The sequence below is a fragment of the Muscardinus avellanarius genome (genome assembly GCF_963383645.1).
Source record: "Muscardinus avellanarius genome assembly, chromosome: 17".
Lineage (NCBI taxonomy): Eukaryota > Metazoa > Chordata > Mammalia > Rodentia > Gliridae > Muscardinus > Muscardinus avellanarius.
In genome coordinates, this window is record NC_137803.1 from 671,749 (window position 1) to 691,422 (window position 19,674).

The following is a 19,674-nucleotide window of genomic DNA, read 5'->3' on the forward strand; positions in this document are numbered from 1 at the left end:
AGTTAAATAAATCATGTTAATTTAAGAATGGCAGGCCTTGTTTTACTGAGGCGCTGACAAGCCTTGGTGGCTTTTCTGCTTAAGCAGTACAGATCTCTCATAGTGTCTGACCTTAAGACAAAGCAAGATGCCCTAACAGCTTTTTCCATTTTCCTTGAACCGAAGTACTAAATACTTTACATCCTTTTAAATTTTCGTATCATAGACAAACCTCCCTAATACAAAATTCTAAAAGTGCAATCATATAAATTAAGAGTTTGCAACCACATTATACAAACATTACCTTTTTATTGTACAACTTTGTTAACGTGAAAGTTACTCACAACTGTTTATAATGTTGTGAATCATTTATGGTGATGTTTGTCTGTAACTTGTTCCCCAATCAACCACTGGGCTACAGACCACACTAGAGAACAACTGTCCACAGAGCAGCTACAAACATTTAAATAAAAAAAGGCTTGTCACAGGTACTTGCACACAGAGAGCATGCTATCTTTCCCAAGAGAACATCACAACTGTGCCTGCATTGGAATAATCCAATTATTTATAGCTAAATCTTGCTTTTAAAAAAAATCACATAGCCAGATGTATTCTGTAGTACAAAAGCTTCATTTAAGGTTGGGGCTATTTTACTGTCTGTTACCCGCTTATCTTAACATTATAAATACTACGGACGAAGATACTGTCGTAATACACAGCGTTGGGAGTACTGACCCACTTTCTCAAGACGAAGAGTTCCTAAAACAAAGTTCCAGTTTCTAACTAATTTGAACAAAACCATCAGGTGGGATTCTCTGGGATGCTGCAGGGTCCAATTTCCCTTGCAGGTTTATTGGGCATGAGGGGAAACCGAGTGGGTACGGGCCGGGTTCTTTCTGTTCCTAAGGTGGTTTTCCAAGCACTTTTTTTTTTTAACTGAATTTTGTTTAAAAGGTTGGAGAGTTCCTAGGAACGGTCACGCCCGCCAGGGAGGGAAGTACCCCGCAGCACTTACGAGAGGGCCTCCCGGCAGCGGCTGGGTCAAAGTCGTTTGGCCGTGGATGACATTTCCACTCCACGGGAGCCTCGGGTGGAGGACCCAAAGACTGGAGCTCCAACGGAAGCCTGCGGGGTGCAACGGGGCGGAGGCCGTCGCTGAGGCTAGTTTATGCCTATCTCCTTGTTGTCCTCAATGAACCTCGTGAAGGGCCGGCCGGCTCCTGCCTCTGAGGTCGTTTTGTCCACGCTGACGAGGGGTGGGCTGCCGCCTGTGCGGGCTTTGTCCATGCCACCGGTCAACGTGCCCAAGGGCGGGAGAGCGCTTCCGCCGAGACTCACAGGGAGCTGGGGGATGCCTCCATTCTGGATGACGGAAATCTCGTTGTTCTTCATGGCGAGCCCGTTGGTGATGGCCGCTGCGTACTGGTTCCAGAAGCTGGGGTCGACGTTCATCGCGCGAGCTGCCAGGTCCTTCTGGAACATCTCGGAGAACTTCAGGGCGTCGCCACCGAGCAGGGCCATGGGGTTTTCCACGGACAGGCGGCGGCCGCGCCTCGCAGGAGCGTTGTTCCACATGTGCGTCCCCATGTGCACCTGGGGGAGACAGGGAGAGGCGTCCACAGGTAAGCAAGCCCAGAACTGAGGCCAGAATGTCCCGTCTCCTCAGCTCCACACGCGCTCTCCCACCCAAAGGATTAGCGTGAGGCCAGCCAAGCGCACTTGGGGAGCTTTCCTGAGGACCTCACGGACGCTCCTCAGTGGAAAGCCAGCCCCACAAAGGGAATGAATGTGTCTCTCACTTAAACAAATCCAATAGACATTTTGCTTTCAACTTGTAAAACCCAAGAGGTCCCAGAGAATGTTCTAGAGCTCCCAGGATAAAGGGTCTCACCCACTAGTCATCACCCCTGCTTTTTATTATTTTATTTTATTTCATTTCATTTTTGGTGGTACTGGGGTTCCTGGAAACCCTTCTACCTCTGGGCTACACTCCCAGACCTATTTTTATACTTTTTAAAATTTGGAAACAAGGTCTCTTAAGCCAGCGCAGCTGGCCTCCAACCTGCATGATCCTCCTGTCTCCACCTCCCAGGCGCGGGGATTACAAGCGTGCCCACCACGCCCGGCTCGCCCCTGCTTTTTAAACCACCTCATACTTGAACTAAGACAAGCTGGGGTCATCGCCAGGGGAGTCCTGGGGCAACTCTGACCTGCCGACACTGCCCGGCACACAAGTCCCAGCGGCTGGCCCGGGACCATCTCTGCAGAGCTGCCAGGTCCCGCAGGGCCGCGGTCTGGAGGACAGAGGAGCCCGGGGAGGAGGCAGGCAGACACAGGCCGCCTGTGTCTCAGCCCTCTTTGGTTGGGAAGCTGTTCACTCGGCATGGCCCGCAGCCCGCCGCAGCCACTCAGGCCACAGAACCTTCCGGAAGTTGCTGAGCAAGCCTTGTCTTTGTTTACTTGTATTACATGTGAACATTTGGGGGCCAAGTTTATTTTGTGATCAGATTCAAGAGTGCTGTGTGCCCTGGGCCGGCCCGCCCACCAAGCTGCAGAGTGTGCCGTCACTGGAAGGCCCAGTGCAGGCTGAGCAGCAGCAGGCCCCGCTCCTCACGGTGCTGCCAATGGCACGCACCCTGGGCCAGTGCCCCCGAGCACACACGTACACCCACAGGATGCACACCCCATGTAACCACAGCCCACATATTCGCACTACACACGCACGCACACCATACCACACGTGTGAATGTGCCATTCTACTCTGCACCCACACACACGAACATGCCATCCTACTCTGTACCCACGTGTGAACATTCATCCCACTCTGCACCCCCACTCACGAGCATGCATATCCCATTCTGTACCCACATATGCGAATACACCATCCCTCTCTGCACCCACATGTGTGAACACACCATCCCACACTGTACCCACATGTGTGAACACGCCATCCCACACTGTACCCACATTTGTGAACATGCCATCCCACTCTGCACCCACATGCATGAGCATGCACATCTCATTCTGCACCCTCACACGTGAACATGCCATTCCACTCTGTACCCATGTGTGAACTTGCCATCCCACTCTGCACCCACATGCGTGAACATGCCATCCCACTCTGTACCCACCATGCGTGAACATGCCATGCCACTCTCTACCCATGTGTGAACATGCCATCCGACTCTGCACCCATGTGTGAACATGCCATCCTACGCTACACCCACATGTGTGAACACGCCATCCCACTCTACACCCACATGCAAACACACCATCCCACTCTGCACCCACATGCATGAACACGCCATCCCACTCTCCACCCACCATGCGTGAACATGCCATCCGACTCTGCACCCACATGTGTGAACATGCCATCCTACTCTACACCCACATGTGAGAACACACCATTCTACTCTGCACCCACATGTGAGAACACACCATTCTACTCTGCACCCACATGTGAGAACACACCATTCTACTCTGCACCCACATGTGAGAACACACCATTCTACTCTGCACCCATATGTGAACATGCCATCCCACTCTGCACCCACATGGATGAACACGCCATCCGACTCTGCACCCATGTGTGAACACACCATTCTACTCTGCACCCATGTTAACATGCCATCCCACTCTGCACCCACACGCACAAACACACACATCCTACTCTGCACCCACACACATGAACACGCACATCCCATTCTGTACCCACATGCTTGAGTACAATGCACTCCACAACTCAGCACACATGGTGAGCACACACACACTGCACGCATGGGCACACACATCCCACTCTGCACCCATACACCTTACACCACACCCACACACGAGCGCACACGTATATCCCACCACTCACCCACACACGTGAGCGCACACACTCCCTACTCCACACCCACACACGTGTGGGCACACACCGCCCACTCTGCACGTGTGAACACCACGCACCCCGGCCTCCCGGCCTCGGGCCAGGCGCTCTTGGCCTGACCGTGGCCCTTACCTTGAGGTTGCCCTTGGTGGTGAAGGCCCTGCCGCAGATGGTGCAGCCGAAGGGCTTCTCCCCGGTGTGGGTGCGCTCATGAATCTGCAGGGCGCTGGCCGAGGAGAAGGTTTTCCCGCACGACTGGCAGTTGTGCTGCTTGGGCGTCCGGCGTGGCGGGGGTGCCAGCATGGGCGCCAGGCCCGGGCTCGTCACTGTCTGGGGCCCCGTGGGGACCGGCACCCCGGCTGCCAGCGGCGGGCCCTCGCCCAGCGCCAGGGCCTTGCCGTGGCCGTTCACCTCCACTTTGATCAGGGTGGGCGCAGGGCTGGAGACCAGACTGGGAGTGCTGTGGCTGGGACCTAGAGCAAAGTTGGGGTCACACACCTGAGCAGGCAGCTCCCTCAATCTGTGTGTCAGTAAGTGCTGCTTTAGATTACCCATAGTGGAGCACCCTCGCCTGCAGACCGTGCAGACGAACGGCCGCTCCTTGGTATGGCTGCGGTGGTGGATTTCCAACGCGCTCTTGCAAGCAAAGGGCTTGCCACAGATAGCACACACGGTGCTGGCACACTTACCCCGCTCTCTGTTCAGGAACAGCAGGCTGAAGGGGGCCTCCTCCTTGATGAGCGGCCGGCCGGCGACCAGGTCCAGGGCGCCTCCGTGTCCGGGGCCGGCGGGCGGGCTGTCCGGCCTCTCGGTCTTTAGCGCGATCTCCTGCGGGTCCTCCTGGTGGCCGAGGCCCGGGGACTTGGAGCGAAAGCTCTCGCCGTTGCTGTGGGCGGGCGACAGGGCCTGGGAGGACGAGGACTCGGACAGGGCAGGGCTGCCCGCGCTGCGGCTGTCCAGATCGCCCGGGGCGGAGGAGTCGTCGTTGCTCAGGCGGTCGCTCTCCCCCGAGCCGTTCTCCGCGGGCTTGAGGCCGCTCAGCGGCTGGCAGCTCATGACCGAGTCCATCATCTTCATCTGGTTCTCCAGCGCCGCGATGCTGGAGATGACGGAGGGCGGCGAGGGCGGGCAGGAGCCCGAGTAGGCCAGGAGCGGCTTGGAGGCGTCGCTGGCCGCGTCCTTCAGCTCGGGCTCCTCCTCCATGGAGTTCTCGTCCATGTCCTCCTCGTAGCTGCTGAGGGTTTCCACGCTCTTCTCCTCCAGGGGCAGCTCGGCGTCCATGGCGTCCTGGAAGCCCTCGGGCAGCGGCGTGTTGGGGATATGGCCGCCCATGTGCATGCGGATGTGCTGCTGCAGCACCACGGCGTTGGTGAACTTCTTCTGGCAGATGGGGCAGGAGTGCTGCACCCGCAGGGGCGGCTTGGCGCGGTGCACGCCGAAGTGCGTCTTGAGGTTGCCTTTGGTGGTGAAGGCGCGCCCGCAGATCTTGCACTTGAAGGGCCGCTCGCCCGTGTGCGTCCTGTAGTGCATCTTGAGGGCGCTCTGGCAGCTCAGCACCCGGTGGCAGATGACGCACTGGTTGGGGTCCGTCATCTTCTTGTCGATGTTCTCCACCAGCTGCTGCAGCTTTGAGGTTTCCGACGTTTGCATGGAGTCCAGCAGCCCCCCGAAGGGAAACTGGGCTTTGAACTGGTCGGAGACGGCGGGGAGCCCCGGGCTGCCCAGGCTGGTGGAGGCGCTGTCGGACACGGCCGTGGCCGCCGACATGGGCGCCGCGCCGCCCTGCCCGCCACCCGGGAGGTCCCCCGTCCTCGCGTTGGCGCAAGGCAGGCTGACGGGCTCCGTCTTAGTCAGGGAGGACCCGGCGAGGAGCGGCTGCGGGGACTCTGCCGCCACGGCGATGGCAGACTCGGCGCTGTTGAGGCCCGGGGACAGGGAGGTGCAGTCGCTGGACGCGGGCGACGGCCTCTGCGGGGAGCGGCTGACCGGGGTGACGCTGGGGGAGTCAGGGAAGCCATGAGCGCCGGGGACGGTGGGGGGCAGCTGCAGCCCCACCGAGGTGGGCACCGTGGGCAGCACGGGCTTGCTGTCCAGCCAGGTGGTGACCGGCTTCTCCGGGGGCAGCGACATGCCGTAGGGGATGCCGGAGCAGGTGGGCACGCTGTCGAGGTACTCGGGCACGGGGTAGGGGTTCATCTGGATGTGTGGGTACTTCTCCTTGTGTCTCTGGAAGTGCACCTTCAGGTTGCCTTTGGTGGAGAAGCGGTTGCCACAGATGTTACACTTGAAGGGCCGCTCGCCCGTGTGGGAGCGCAGGTGGATCTGCAGGGCGCTGTCGCTGCCGAAGACCTTGGCACAGAACCTGCACTTGTGCTTGAAGAAGGGGTCCTCCGCGCTGGCCTTGGGCTCGAACACCGACACGTTGGGGGGCTTGCCCTTGCGGTGCTTCATGAGGGCCGACAGCGGGTCCAGCGCGTTGGCGGTGGCCGCGATGCTGACCAGTGGGTTGGGGAAGATGACCCCGCTGGAGGAGGTCTGAGGTAGCAGAGGGGTTGGCAGGCTGGAGGCCGAGCCGAGCAGGGGCCCGGGGCCCAGCGCCGGGGGCGTCGAGGCGCTCTGCGGCTGCGGCGCGCTGGACCCTGCGGCGCCCGGGGCCGCACTGGCCGCGCCGGCCGTGGACTCTGCGGGGCCCGGGCCGCTTGGGGGGCCGGCGCCCGGCGCGGCCTGCGGCAGGTGCTGCGGGCCCTCGAAGGCCGGCGGGGCGGCGGGGCCCGCGGGGCCCGGGGCCGGCCCCGACAGCTGCAGGGAGGCGTGCGCCGCCAGGCCCTGCTGCGGCGGGGCGGCGGCGGGCGCCCCCGGGCCGGCGGGGGCCAGCGGGGGCCGCGGGGCCGGGCGGCTCATCAGGGCCACCTGGCTGCGGATCTGCTCGATGAGCTGCAGCTGGTGGAGCTGCTGCTGCTGCAGCGCCACGAGCTGCTCCAGGATCATGGGGATGGCCACGGCGCCCACGCCGCCCGCCGCGCCCGCCGCGCGAGCGCCCTGCGAGAACTGCGCCACGGCCACCTTGGTGCTCAGCAGCGTCTCCAGCGTCACGTTGGTGCTGGGCACGCCGGCGGGCGGCGCGGGGTCGGCGGGCGCGGGCCCGGGCAGGCCGGCGTCCGCGGGCGCCTGGGCGTCCATGGGCTCGGCCTCGGCCTCGCCGGCCTGGGCCTCGCCGGCCTCGCCGGCCTCCGCGGGCGCGGCCTCGTCCGCGGCCTCGCTGTCCGCGCGGTCGCTGGGCGAGCTGGCCGGCGCGGGCTCGGGGAAGTCCTCGGGGGGCGGCGCGGGCGCATCCTCGCGCACGATGAGCACCGGCGGGTTCTTGGTGCAGGTCCGCTTGTGCTGCAGGAAGTCGGCCCACTTGAAGAACTCGGCGCAGCACTGCGCGCACACGCTGGTGTCCTCGCCGCCGCTGCGGCTCTCGGCCCCGCTGTCCGCGTCGTCCGCCCGGTCCCCGGGGGCGCCTAGGAAACCGAGACACTGCATCAGCGGGCGCGCAGCTGCCCCCCCCCGCCTCGAAATTTTGCACACGCGTAAAATCAATATTTTTTATTTTGTACAAATTACCTCACTTCAACATTTCTGACGTCCCAGCGTGTGTGTTCTACGGCTCTTTCTAGCTAGCTAATCATTTTCTCAGCCCAATCCATCAAATTATGAGGCGCTATCAATTGTGGATACTGCTTCTTAATGAAATTCCATAGAAGCTATTGATTTCCAATATTTTCATAGAATCCGCAGCTACCCTGTCTGTCGGGTACAAAGCCAGCTTTCGACGGGCTCATTAGGATTCCCCTTTACCATCGGGCTTCCTCATTTCCAGCAAAATTAGAGATGCCTTTGCCAGCTCACTTAACATTGCTAAACTAATCCGCAGCCTTCCCAGCACACCGGCCTGCAGGCCGGGCTCGGTGTGGGCGCCGCCGGGGGGGACTTATTATCTTGAGGCCGGGCTGAGACAGGACGGACCTCGTGTAATTCTATAAAACCTTTGGAATCAATAGGCATTCATTTTGGGTAGGAAACTTCGGCTAAATACTTTCATTTGTGAATATAACCAAGAAAACATAAGCGCTTCTTACATTTCGGCTCAGAAAAACCATCTCCCCTGACACAAGGTTCTGCCGGTGCCGGTTCCTGCTTCTCTGGCCCTGGTGCTTGCCTTACACAGGGATCCGTGTCTGTATTTTAGAATTTGCCAGATGAGTATCGATACAGGGGAGGCCGAAAATGAATCATGATGTTTAGTACAATTAACTGGCTCTGTCAGAAGCAATATTTCTTGGCAAAATGAACTAAAATTACATGTTATTGTTATTAGCCAATAGAGTTCAGCAGTTTGTTAACAAACCAGAAATTATATATTTAAAGTTCACTTATGTTGACATGTTTAACATGAGAATGTCGTAGTCAGACACACTTTATGTACCTATTTTCATCTATTCCACAGAAAGACTTGGCAAATTACATGCTTGTGGCATGATGGACACCTTGCTAATTGGTCACACATGTTTAATTACCGTTGCAGGAAGCCACTTCCTTGTCTCCCCTTACCCTCTTGTGCCGAATAACAACCGTGTTTAATGAACAACTCTCATTCACACTTGATCAAATAAAGCGCTGCACAGGACGGAGAGGGCGACACAGTCCCACGCTGGCTCCTGCCGCGTGGGCAGCTGGGTGGGACCCTGCCTGGCTCTCTGAGATAGCCTGGGTCCGCCGATTCCTAGCTGCCTCTGTCAACTTGGAGATGGAGTGACAGAGCCGAGCCCGTGACAGCTGCGAGTCGGTCTTTGTTCAACAGGCACAGCCTAGTGTGAGAGCAAAATATCAACTCTGTCCTCGGAAAAAACTGGCTGCTCTAACGCCAACCCAGGGAGTGGCCAGAGTCTCCAGACCGTTTAGGGTGTGGGAAAAAGAGACAATTTAGTACTGAGTTGTTCAGTAGGAAAACCTGATTTTTCAAAAAAAAAAAAATGTTCTGTAAGAGCATATTGCCCCTCTCCTGAAAATGAAAATAAAAATACATTTTGAGGCAGGTCTGCTGCTCTCCGTGAGGCCATTATTCCTAGGTAATTTATACATGCCTTTAAAAAATTATTAGCAGCGTTCAATTAGCATTTTCTTAACTGGCTAAGCCGTTTGAAGGGGAAAAGAAGTTAGAGCTGGCAGCCCATAAAGCCTGCTAGACTTTTAAGCTACACTCAGCGCGGAGGATCAGGCTGCTGCAAGAAGTCTCATTACCGCGGAGGAAGGAATGTAATAGGTGTCTGTAATGAGGCTGAGGGGCAGCCAGCGGAGGTCCAGCTGATTTATACTGCAGACAGGCACATTAACAAGTAAATACTCAGCCTACAGCACTTAACATATGCAAACCTAACTGTATGCCCCACCAGGGTACAGAAAAGGGAACCAACAAAACAAAACAACTCCAAGCAAATAATTTCTTCATAACTGATAGCAAATAAGGACTCTTAAATTCTAGTCATGCATTTTAGAAGTTTTCCAAAAATACTTAGAATTTCTGCCTCAAACTTTCTTTTCTAATTGTGGAAAAAATGTCCTTCAAACATAAATCTAGGTGGGCAGTAAAAAAAGTTCAACTGCATCGAGCAATTAAATATATACGCAGAAATAACTACACAAGGGCTACACTTTTAAAAAAGTTGTTTTCTGTATTTTAAAGCTATCCTATAAAAGGAAGTATTACTTTAGTACTTTTTAAAAAGGAAAACCCCCAACAAAGTAAATATTGCTGGCTCCTTGAAATGTTTTCTGCATGCATTTCCTTAGAGGAGATAAAGCGTACAACTCATATGATATAAAAAAAATTCACAGGGCTTACAATTAAAATTTTTACAGAAGTAATATCTAGCTTATTAAAACAATACTTTTTAATATGGAGTGTGCGTTGGGGCAGTTCACTGACAGGCTTGGGTTAGTGTGACTTCTGGGTACCACGCATTCCATGTTGAGACAATGACTACACACGGCTGCACGTAAGTTCTATCTTCACAAATGAACATTTGCCAGGTTTTCTTTGAAACAGACCAGTGCGTGTGACACAGGAAACTTTGTTTTGCACAAAGGTCTTAGGCTTCTTTTCAAAGGTTTTGCTCCACGCAAATCTGTATTTACCTTAAAGATTAGCATTTTTCCATTCCTACTAGTTTTTCCTGTACTGAGTGTTTTTAGGGTTCCCCACTTCTAAACGCTCCAAAGTTCTCATAGGTGATTTCGTTTCCCAATTGGTAGGCCGCTAACTTAAACTGCTTTTCAACTGGAGAAGAGAAACTGTGCAGAGAATATTTAAGCACTTCCACCAAATAACAAGTCATTCTGCTTAATGTAATTTTAAGTGACAATTATCTCAACACAATGAAGATATTCTTGTCAAAGTAAAATAATCTTCCACTTACATCCCTTCAAACCTGAAGGAGGAAATTGTAGAGAGCCATTCTGACCATGTGGACCTGTTAACAGCTTATGATGGTAATGGGCCCAAGGAAACCAACAATTAGATAACTGGTTGATAAGCAAAGCTTCATGATAAATTTAACTTTCTTGACTAAACGATATCCTAAGAACTACGGTTAGTGAGGCATTTTTTTTTCAATGCAATTCAGATTTCTTATTTTGAGTCAACATATTGGTATATAGGGTTTGTATAAAATACCAGTAACAGGACTTCCTCAACTGTTACTCTCACCTGCTCAAGCTGCAACTGTGTGAACAAAATTGGAAATTGAGAGCCATACTATTAAAGTTTTAGATAAGCATGCATGACTTAAGATGAATACAAAAACTAATATTTTACAGATGGAATTGAAATTTCGTTTGCATATTTTAAGAACGTTATTAAACGACAGGTACTTTAAGTGGATTGGTTGACAGGAAATAGCCAAAAGGAGCCTGTTTTGCTAAGGACCAAGCTCTTAGAGGCAGCAGGACATTTTACAGATGTGCAGAGCAGCTCTGGCCCGATACATGCCGAGGAGAGATGGAGGAGCGGTAAGTTTTATAACTTGTTTCCTTGGCTTTTCTCAGGATAACAACTAAGGCACACATTACAGTGTACATGTGCTAATCTGGCATTACCACTTTATTTTTAAACGCTTTCCATAACAAGAAAACGCAGATGGGAGGCTGTGAGCAGTTCACCATTTTATCATGAAACTGCTAAAGCCCTTTAATCCTGTGTCATTTAAAGCCAATGTTACGTCGGATTCAAATGTATTTAACCATCTTTTAATTAAACTTACCATTTTGAGCTAGCCGTTATTCTCTAAAAATAGAAGTCATTGCATCCATTAGTTAATATGGCTTGAAATTTTTATTTCAAGGGAAAACCTGGTTAGGAAGCCATCCCAACAACAGGCCAACAGTAACAAGTCTGAGGCATTTGCTACTGATGCAATTCTCATTTTCTTTCTCTTTCTTCAAGGGGGGAATTAAAAAGCAACCATTGTAAACATTATCATTAGTGTCAGAGTAATGTATTTATTGCGTACTGATTGTCCAACAACTAAGGGATTTGCAACTGTAAATAGCAAAGGATTAAGCAGGAATTTTGTCGTATGTAAGGGTTATGTTAGGAAGGGAGAAAAAATAAAGCCCACTAGTTCACCACGTCACATACTTAGCTAACCCTCCTTCTCTCTGGCGGGCAGGAATAGCCAGCCAAGGGTACCGTCAGGGTGATGTGCCCTGTGTGTCTGGCCAGGTTTTCTGCATGTGAGGGAGGCTCCGAGCTGTTCAGGGACCTTGGATGGTGTCAAATATGCGTCAAACCCAGGCGGCCACGGCCCCACCAGTACTAAAGATAGAGTTATTTTGGCTAAAAATAGAGTTATTTTGGCTTGATTTACGACCACCCAACACCTGCTTTTCTCTTTCCCTCCCTCCCTCGTCTATTTCTTTCCTCTATTAAACTCAGGGGCAGTCTACCTGCGAGCTGCACCCCTCGCACCTTTTTCTTTTGAAACACAGTCTAAGTTGCTGAGGCTGACCTGGAACCTGTGACTCTCCTCTCATCCTCCCAAGTGCTGGGATTACAGACAAGTGTGCAACATCGTGGCACACCTGCCATCTATACCTAACGTTTTTAGGGTTTCTAGCCTCTTCCCTGCCCACGTGTTACTGGGTGGTTTCTGTTTCTCTCTTGTCTGGAGTGGGGGAGGGGCCCATGGCCTTTCAGAGAAAACCTTGAATAGAAGAAGGGCAGCTTCCGAGGTGGTAGTTTAAAGAATACATTAATTTTTTTCACCCTGACAAAACAGGCAGAATGTTGAACAAAAATAATCCTTCTCTGGCCCAGGCTCTGCAGTGGAAGGAGCCCCTGGGGGCCATAGGTCTCGCTGGCCTGCAGAGCAGGTACACAGCATGCTTTTGCTCTCCTAGGACTGACAGGTCAGAAGGAGCGAGCATTTTTAGCTGTGAAGATCTTTACAAAGCCACAAGTAAAAACAAAAACAAAAAACACTGTTGTAAAGACTTAATATTCTAGCCGTAGGCTTTCTTTAGCTGCATCTAACTGCAGCTCTTGGCAAGGCTTTTCTTTTCTCTTTTCGGGAGTACAGTCACCGCCTGGTAGATACGCTCGTCAGCTACACAGTCCAGTACAACAGAGGTTCCACACTTTCCCTTGCTCACCTTCTGCTACATATTTTCAATTCACTACAGTTAGCAAAAGGCGTAGCCAAGCTTGTGTGCTTAGGGAAGAGGCCCCGCCAACTTCTGCACTTTAATCAGAACTTGAAAATGCAGGTGCATCTTCAGGACAGGAAGCCACACTTTCTCCTTTGCCTCCATCTCTTAAAAATCTAGCAAGCACTTTTGAAGTTTTCCTAAATTGTGAGGAGACACTTATTTTCTTGCAAATTAATTCTTTTTAACTCCTTATGATGGCTTTGAATCCCATAAAGGAAGATGAATTATCACATACTGAACCCAAGCTGTGACTCAGGAGGAGACAAATAGAGACCCCCACTGTGTTTAACAATGTAGGAGAAATTCCAGGCGCAACAGAAAAAATGTCTGTCCTTTTCCCCAGACCTGGGAGCCTGTGTTCACGGAGCTGAACAGTGGAGGGCAGTCTTGCTCTGCTCAACCTGGCACTGACCCACACACTCCCTCTAACTCAGTGGCCCACATCTCCAATTTGTTAAGTCAGGACCACCTGTGGCACAGGCATCACTGTCTCCTGTCTGAGGAGTGTGCAGTTCTGATCTGTGCGGAGAGGCTGGGGACAGAGGAGGGCTACTCTGAGGCCCCTGCAGGGCCGCGGCAGGCCGCTGGCTGTCACTGTGGCCAGATGCTGAGGCAAAGTATGAGGTGTCTGTCGCACTTCAAGGCTGCACAGTGGTCCCTTCTCTTAGATGCAATGCTGTGATCACACCCGCAGCAAATGCGTATGCGTGGCTACCTGTGCCTAAGGAAAACATGGAAACCAGAAATTGCCCATGTGAGCCATTTCCATCACAATCTGGTGTTGGGGGTGATTTTGCAAAGTCACCCTTGGTCAGTGAGATGGCTTAAATTCAGAGGACAAGATCGCACACACTGACCATTTGTCAAATCCACTATGCACAGAAACAACCGCCAGCAACACTGGTGAGATGTAACCCCTAGGTGTAAACGGAGGGGCGCCGGCTATGCCGTACCCAGGAAAAAGGCTGCAGTCAACTGTGGCCAGGAAACAGCTGTCGCTCAGGGCCAGTGAAGGGGCCTTTCCCCGCCTGTTATCATTTCACGGCACCAACTCACTTCTATGGGAGAAGTGTGAGCATAGGCAGGAAACCATTCCAGGGAAGCCCTGCCTGGTGGTTGCAGCCAGCCACTCCGGGTGTATACAAATCACACAACAGAACCACACACAGCCGCGAAGGTCCCTCTCAGGAGGAGGACCGGGAGCGTGGAGATGAAGGCCAAGTAAGTGCCACAGCACCGGCAGGGTTAAACAACTCAAGATGCTAGGGCCACACAAAAGAAAAGCAGTTTCTCTTCTTCCAAGAACTATAAACACTTGTGCCGAACTAGATGGCATTTGATAAGTTGTGCGGCCCGGAACACACTCGTGGGATCGCTAGTTAACACTCGGATTCAGTGTTCACACTTAACAGAACAGGGGAAGGTCCCGCTGCCAAGGTCAACAGCACAGATGCACTAATTGTATTAGGAGCTTGACATCTAGTGGCCACCCCTGGCAGGGCAGAGCAGGCAAAGGTTAAGTCAGCGGGGCCTGTCAAAGCTCTCCTAACTACCCACCTTCAGGAGCCGGGGTCGCGGGCCGGCCACGCTTGGCACCCACCTTTACACAGAGGAGACAAAAAAGCGCTCTATGCAGGCCATGCGGCCACAAGGCTCGCCACCGCAAATGCAAAGGGCGGGTCTCCAAAGCACACACCACTGATCTGGGAGGGATCAGAAAGACAGGCCCACAGAGGCCATCCTCAGGAGCCACACCGGCACGGCTGGGTCTTTTGGTGGACACTTTCGCTCTCGGGAACGCTGCCCTTTAATTAAGAAACAAGTCAATCTTCATCTCTAACCCAGAGGCCATTCCAATATTTGGTTAAAATATTCCGCACTCTCTGTAAGATGACTTTCCATATTTCTTTGCTTGGTAATAGATAACAGTGAACTGCACTTCGAATCACAAACATGTTGAAATTGCAAGAGAAAAATTTAATGTGGCTTTGAAAATATGTTTTCTTAAGCAATACTACGGCATTCGATTCTTACACAGGTTCTGTTTATGTCTAATTTTCTATGAAACGTGGAGCGACTTAACATGCGGTAATCATGGAGAGGCCCACCCCAGCAGCTCACATCTTCACAAGATTAAAACAGGCCACAGCCTTACTCCCACAATTAGTCCGGAAACCATGTAGAAAGAGAAAAACCAATCCGGCAGCAAAATACAAAACAATAACAAACCCCCAGAAACTCCCGTTATCAGATTCTTTAGGAACTGGTGCTTGTGACTATGTTGCAGGGCTGGTGAATAACCTCATTAGCAGTTTAAAAGATTTTCAATTGACTTAAATAAAAGCCCATGCCAATACTTACATTTCAGAATGCTAAATTCCAACTGATGGTCATTCTGCTTCAGAATAGAAACCCTGGATGCACCTCTGTCCCCCCCCCCACCCCGCCCCAAGAAAACGCTCCTAAGGCTACCTGGGGAGGAAGGCCTCAGAGCTTCTTCGACTGCGGCTGGAATGCAATCGGACACACTTTCTCTGCTTTCCACATCATTTTGTGTACAAAAAATAACCAGCTTGCTATGGAATTCCTGCCTGTATGCCACATCTCGCCCTTTTTTCTGGCTCTGAACACATCTAAAAATCCTGGACTATGTGTATGCAGTGAAAGTTAAAATGCCCTGTACATAAAGCATTCCCCAACTCTGTTGTATAATCAGCTCTCTGCAAGGTAGAATTCACTGGCACCCTTTTCTGGTTGATCACTGGCATATGCATTTTAAATTAGGTTAAGTTCTTAAACGTTATTTTTAGAAGAAATGTTCACAAATGCTCCCCCACCCAAACTGGTTACTTACTTTCTACCTTTCATGTTTCAGAAAAACCCAATCTGCCCGGGGATGTTGGAAGAGTGCCTTCTGTATTGTCCCTGTATGCTGAATTGTAAACGTGTGTGTGTGTGTGTGTGTGTGTGTGGGGAGCTAGAGACAAACCCTGCATATGAAGATAAAAGAAAAAGACCTCCACACCGGGCGCCGATGGCCTTCTCTGCCTGAATTTAAAGTCTGTGAATTCCACCGGCAAACTCTGAAGCCACAGGCTCAGCACATTTGGAAGAATTTTTAAGACAGCCATACACTGTAAGCTGGCAGAAAATAAAAACACTTTGACGCCATTAGGGTCAACAAACAACATGCAGGATGGCAAACTGTTCAATTGTAATGTCCTTTTGTTCTCCCTTAAATACATACTTTCTAAGGACAGTAAAAGGCATCTTTCTTAAATTGTATTTTATGCGACACAGAAAAGCAGCATTACACCTTTAAAGTTCTTACTGGGCATTAAGTGCGTCACCATCATCCCAAGTTTTAATTAGTTTTTCTTGGAACAAAATTATCAGCTGGTCCAAAGGATGTCATTATTGTCATTATTGGTGGCATAGACTGAACTGAGCCCCCAAAGCTGCATCACATTTATTTCAAAAAAGGAGTGAAATAATTAACATACAAGTCATTTTAGAAGACAGTTTCTAGCAGGAATGTAAGTTTCAATGATCGTGAATTTTTTTTTTTTACAAAAGGATAACTTTAAAGCTTTCTATAAATTATTACTTTCTTTTCCTTTGATACATGAACATTTCATTCCTTCAGTGACAAGACTTGAACGGCACAAAAACTATTTTTGTATGGTATTCTTTCACTGCTTGCCGAAAAACCAAATCCCTGAAAAAATAAGTCATAAAAATATAGGCTTCTGGCTGTGTTACTATGACGCTGCACCCTCGCCCCCTAAATACACTCGACATCTTGGCACACTTGTAGTTCTGCCCAGCATTACCGAGAGCTTTCGATTTTGCTGCATGTCGACGCACTTATTGCTTGCTTTAATTAACATGTCATGCCCAGAGTGATACAAAGGAATTATTTACTTTGTTTCTAAAACAGGAAAACTAACTTAGCTCACTTGTAACTTCAAGCACAGCATGTTTATTCTCATTGCATTTAGCAAAATTAAAATTATGAGGAGAGCCGATTCACGCTGGAGTCATTTAGCTGCTCGGCCATTTATCTTTTAAAAAGCACTTCGCTCGTTATCTTGGAGTAACACGCACACAAGAATTCCTCGACTTCACAGGAAACAGTACCCTTATGCTTCAGGAGCAATCTGCCCCAGAACAATTAAATCACAAGGAACTAGTTTTAATAGTTTGCCTGAACTATCCCCCAAACAGGCATGGAAACCCGCCGCTTTCGTGGGTCTCAGCCCCAGACAGGATTTCTGGCCTGTTGCAAAATATGCTCAGGAACTGTAGCAGCCGGGCGATCAGAAGTCTGCACGGCTGTGGGACACGCGGCTGGACCCCCACGGCACCGGTGGTGTGGTGGGAAGCCTGGGTGTGCGGATCCCTCGGCAAACTCGCTTGCAGCCGGGCGAATTCAAAATAGAGCTCGCTCGTAAATAATTACCCCTCCTGAGGCTTTCAACACTGGAAACCTGCATATCCTCCAACAGGTTTATGCGACTAAGTTCTGCACGCTCACATTTCTGGAGTGAAATTAAAAACGAACAGCCGCGCCTCAGCCAGTTAATTGTGAAGTACAAGAGGTTTTCACTCTATTAATTAAAATATGCTTTAGTAAAAGGAGACATTGCACATTTCGATAACGACCCTACAAAGCCGAGAAGTATTTACATTGTTGCATTTGGGGCGGCTGTGAAAGCCGATTTTAAGCCATTCAGGAGCCACAATAATAAAGCTTTAAAATTCCTCACTGGGATGCAATGTAGTCTTTTTGAAGGAAAGACTGTCTTTCTCATTCGGCAGAAATAAATCCATTCATTTGATCGTGTAGTCATTGAGGGCAATACAAAACAAACCAAGTGTGAGAAATTCTATGTGAAGAAGTAAACAAAACCAAAAAAATCCATTTCCATGACAAAAAGATTCTTTGTCCTTAATCTGCCCAACATATGCAAGCGTTTCTCCTTAGCATACCGCCGTTCTCCGCGGCCGACTCGCGGCGCACCGGCTGCCCCAGCCTCGGCCGCAGGAGAGACCCGGGGTGCGCGGACCCCGGCCGCCCGGCCGCCGGCCCACGTGGGGTACCTGTTTTCTCAAACTTTGCACCCCGGGGGAGAGACGCTTACGCTCCGGTATTTTTTCTTTTTTCGGACGGTAGCTTTCTCAGGCTCCAGCGGGGCGTTTCTGCTTCTAAACAACTCGCCCGAGGTGAGCCGCAGAAGTGGCCCCAGCCTGGCTTCTGCGGGACGAGCCGTCCCGGGTCCGCGCCGCCGGGCTGGCCGCGCCTGGCCCCACTTGACCGGCCGCGCTCGGCCCTGGGGTCGGGGTCCTCCAGCCCGGACTCCGCGCCCGCCCTTCGCTGCGGGGGCGCCGGGTCCCAGCAGCGCGGAGCCGCGGGGAGCCTCCGAGCAGGCCGAGCAGGGCTCCGGCCGCGCTCTCCCGGCCGGCCAGTACAGGCCGGAGACCCCGCTCTCCCCGGCTCCCACGGACGCGCCGCCGGGACCTCGGCGGCGGGCGGGCCGCGGCCAGCCAGGCGGTGCGGGCGGCCGGCGGAGTCCCGCGCCCCGGCCGGCCCCGCGCGAACGAAGCTGCCCGCCCGCCCGCCGCCGCTCACCGTGCTGCGGGGCCCCGTCGGGCGGCGGCAGCTCCTCGTCCGACCGGAGGTGCTGGGGCTTGGCCTGCTTGCGCCGAGACATGGTGCTAGCGCGGCCGCGGCATCGGGCGCGGAGCGGCGGCGGCGGCGGGCTGGGCCGGTGGCCGCCGCGGACTCCGGCCGGCGGCGCCTCGCGCGCCCGCGCCCCTTTGTCCGGCCCCGCTCCGGCCGGCCCGCCGCCCCGGCTGGAGCGCAGCGCCCAGTGCGCACGCCGGCCGCGGGACTCCGCGCGCAACTTTCCGGGTCGCGGCGGCGCGCGGCTCCTCCCCCCGCCCCCCGCCCGCCGCGGGCGCCCGCCGGCCCGCCCCCCGCCGCGGGCGCGCCCAGTGCGCCGCCGCCTCCCGGGAGGGGCCGGGCGGCCCCACCCCCGCGCCCCGCCCGCCGCGCCCGCCCCCGCCCGGCCCCGCGAGCGCCCGCGGCCGGCTCCGCGGGACCCCAGCCGTGCGAGTCCCCGCCGCCGCGGGCAGGTGGAGGGCCGCCCGCGCCTCCAGGTGGGTCGGCTCGGCCGCAGCGCGTCCGCCAAGTTGGCGAGGCGGCGGCGACGGCGGGGAAAAGTTTGCGGCGGCGCGGGGCGGCGCGGGGCGGCGCGGGGAGGCGCGGGGCGGCGCGGGGCGGCGCGGGGCGGCGCGCCCGCAGAGTTCGCAGCAGTTGGGGCCGCGGGCCGTTTCTTGCAGAAGTCCCGACGCCGAGCGGACCGTCCAGAGCCCGGCCCTGCTGGCGGGCTCCGTCCTCGCGCCGGCTCCACTCCCCTTTTCTCTCCTTAAAACCGGCCCGCCGGGGCGCAGCCAGCGCAGGCTCCACGCGTCCGCGCCCTGCGGGAACACGGCTCCTCGAGGCGCGGTCCCCGCCCGCCCGGCCGCCGAGTCCGCGGCACCCGGCGCACCTGCCCGTCCCCGGGGCGCGCCGTGCGCTCCCGGGGTGCGGGCCTGGGCCGGCGGCCCTCGCGACGGCCCCTCCGCCCCGAAGCCAGCCGCGGCCGCAGGGCGCCCGCGCGCCACGTGGACAGGCCGCCCGGCGCCGGGAGCGCGGCCCGGGGCTCGGAGGGGCGCCGCGGGGCCGGGCGCTCCTCCTCCCTCCCCGCAGGCCGCCCCGGATTTCGTGGAGAAGATGGAGCGCCGGCTCGGAGGGCAAGGCCGCGCTCAGTGCCTCGGCACCGGCGCGAGTGCTTTCCGCGCCCCACGGGCGCGCCAGGAAACTTGGAGGTGGCCTTCCGAAAGACGACCGGGGCTGAGCGGGACCGAGAGGTGGATAACAGGGCGGCCTGCCCCTCTGCGGCGCCCACCGCCCGCACCCAGAGCAGAGACCCGAGCAGTCCTTACTCTTGGAGTTTTAATGAAAGTGTTGGCACCTTTAAGCCTTGGTGGCAACAGTCAATTTATTGCGAAGTGACAACATGTCAACAGAATAT

General features: G+C 53.9%; 1 protein-coding gene across 2 annotated transcripts; it reads right to left on the reverse strand.

Moving 5' to 3' along the window:
- Positions 1-1,140: 1,140 nt before the first annotated feature.
- On the reverse strand, positions 1,141-18,309 carry SALL3 (spalt like transcription factor 3; the record flags this gene model as incomplete). 2 transcript variants are annotated; one of them, XM_080714798.1, is made up of 4 exons in its annotated part: positions 1,141-1,572; positions 3,980-4,320; positions 4,537-7,350; positions 18,228-18,309. In XM_080714798.1, the coding sequence occupies 4 exons, from the start codon at positions 18,307-18,309 to the stop codon at positions 1,141-1,143; spliced, it is 3,669 nt and encodes a 1,222-aa protein (XP_080570924.1). The 2 variants fall into 2 exon arrangements, with proteins under 2 accessions (XP_080570924.1, XP_080570923.1); XM_080714797.1 differs by having other exon boundaries at positions 3,980-7,350.
- Positions 18,310-19,674: the final 1,365 nt, after the last annotated feature.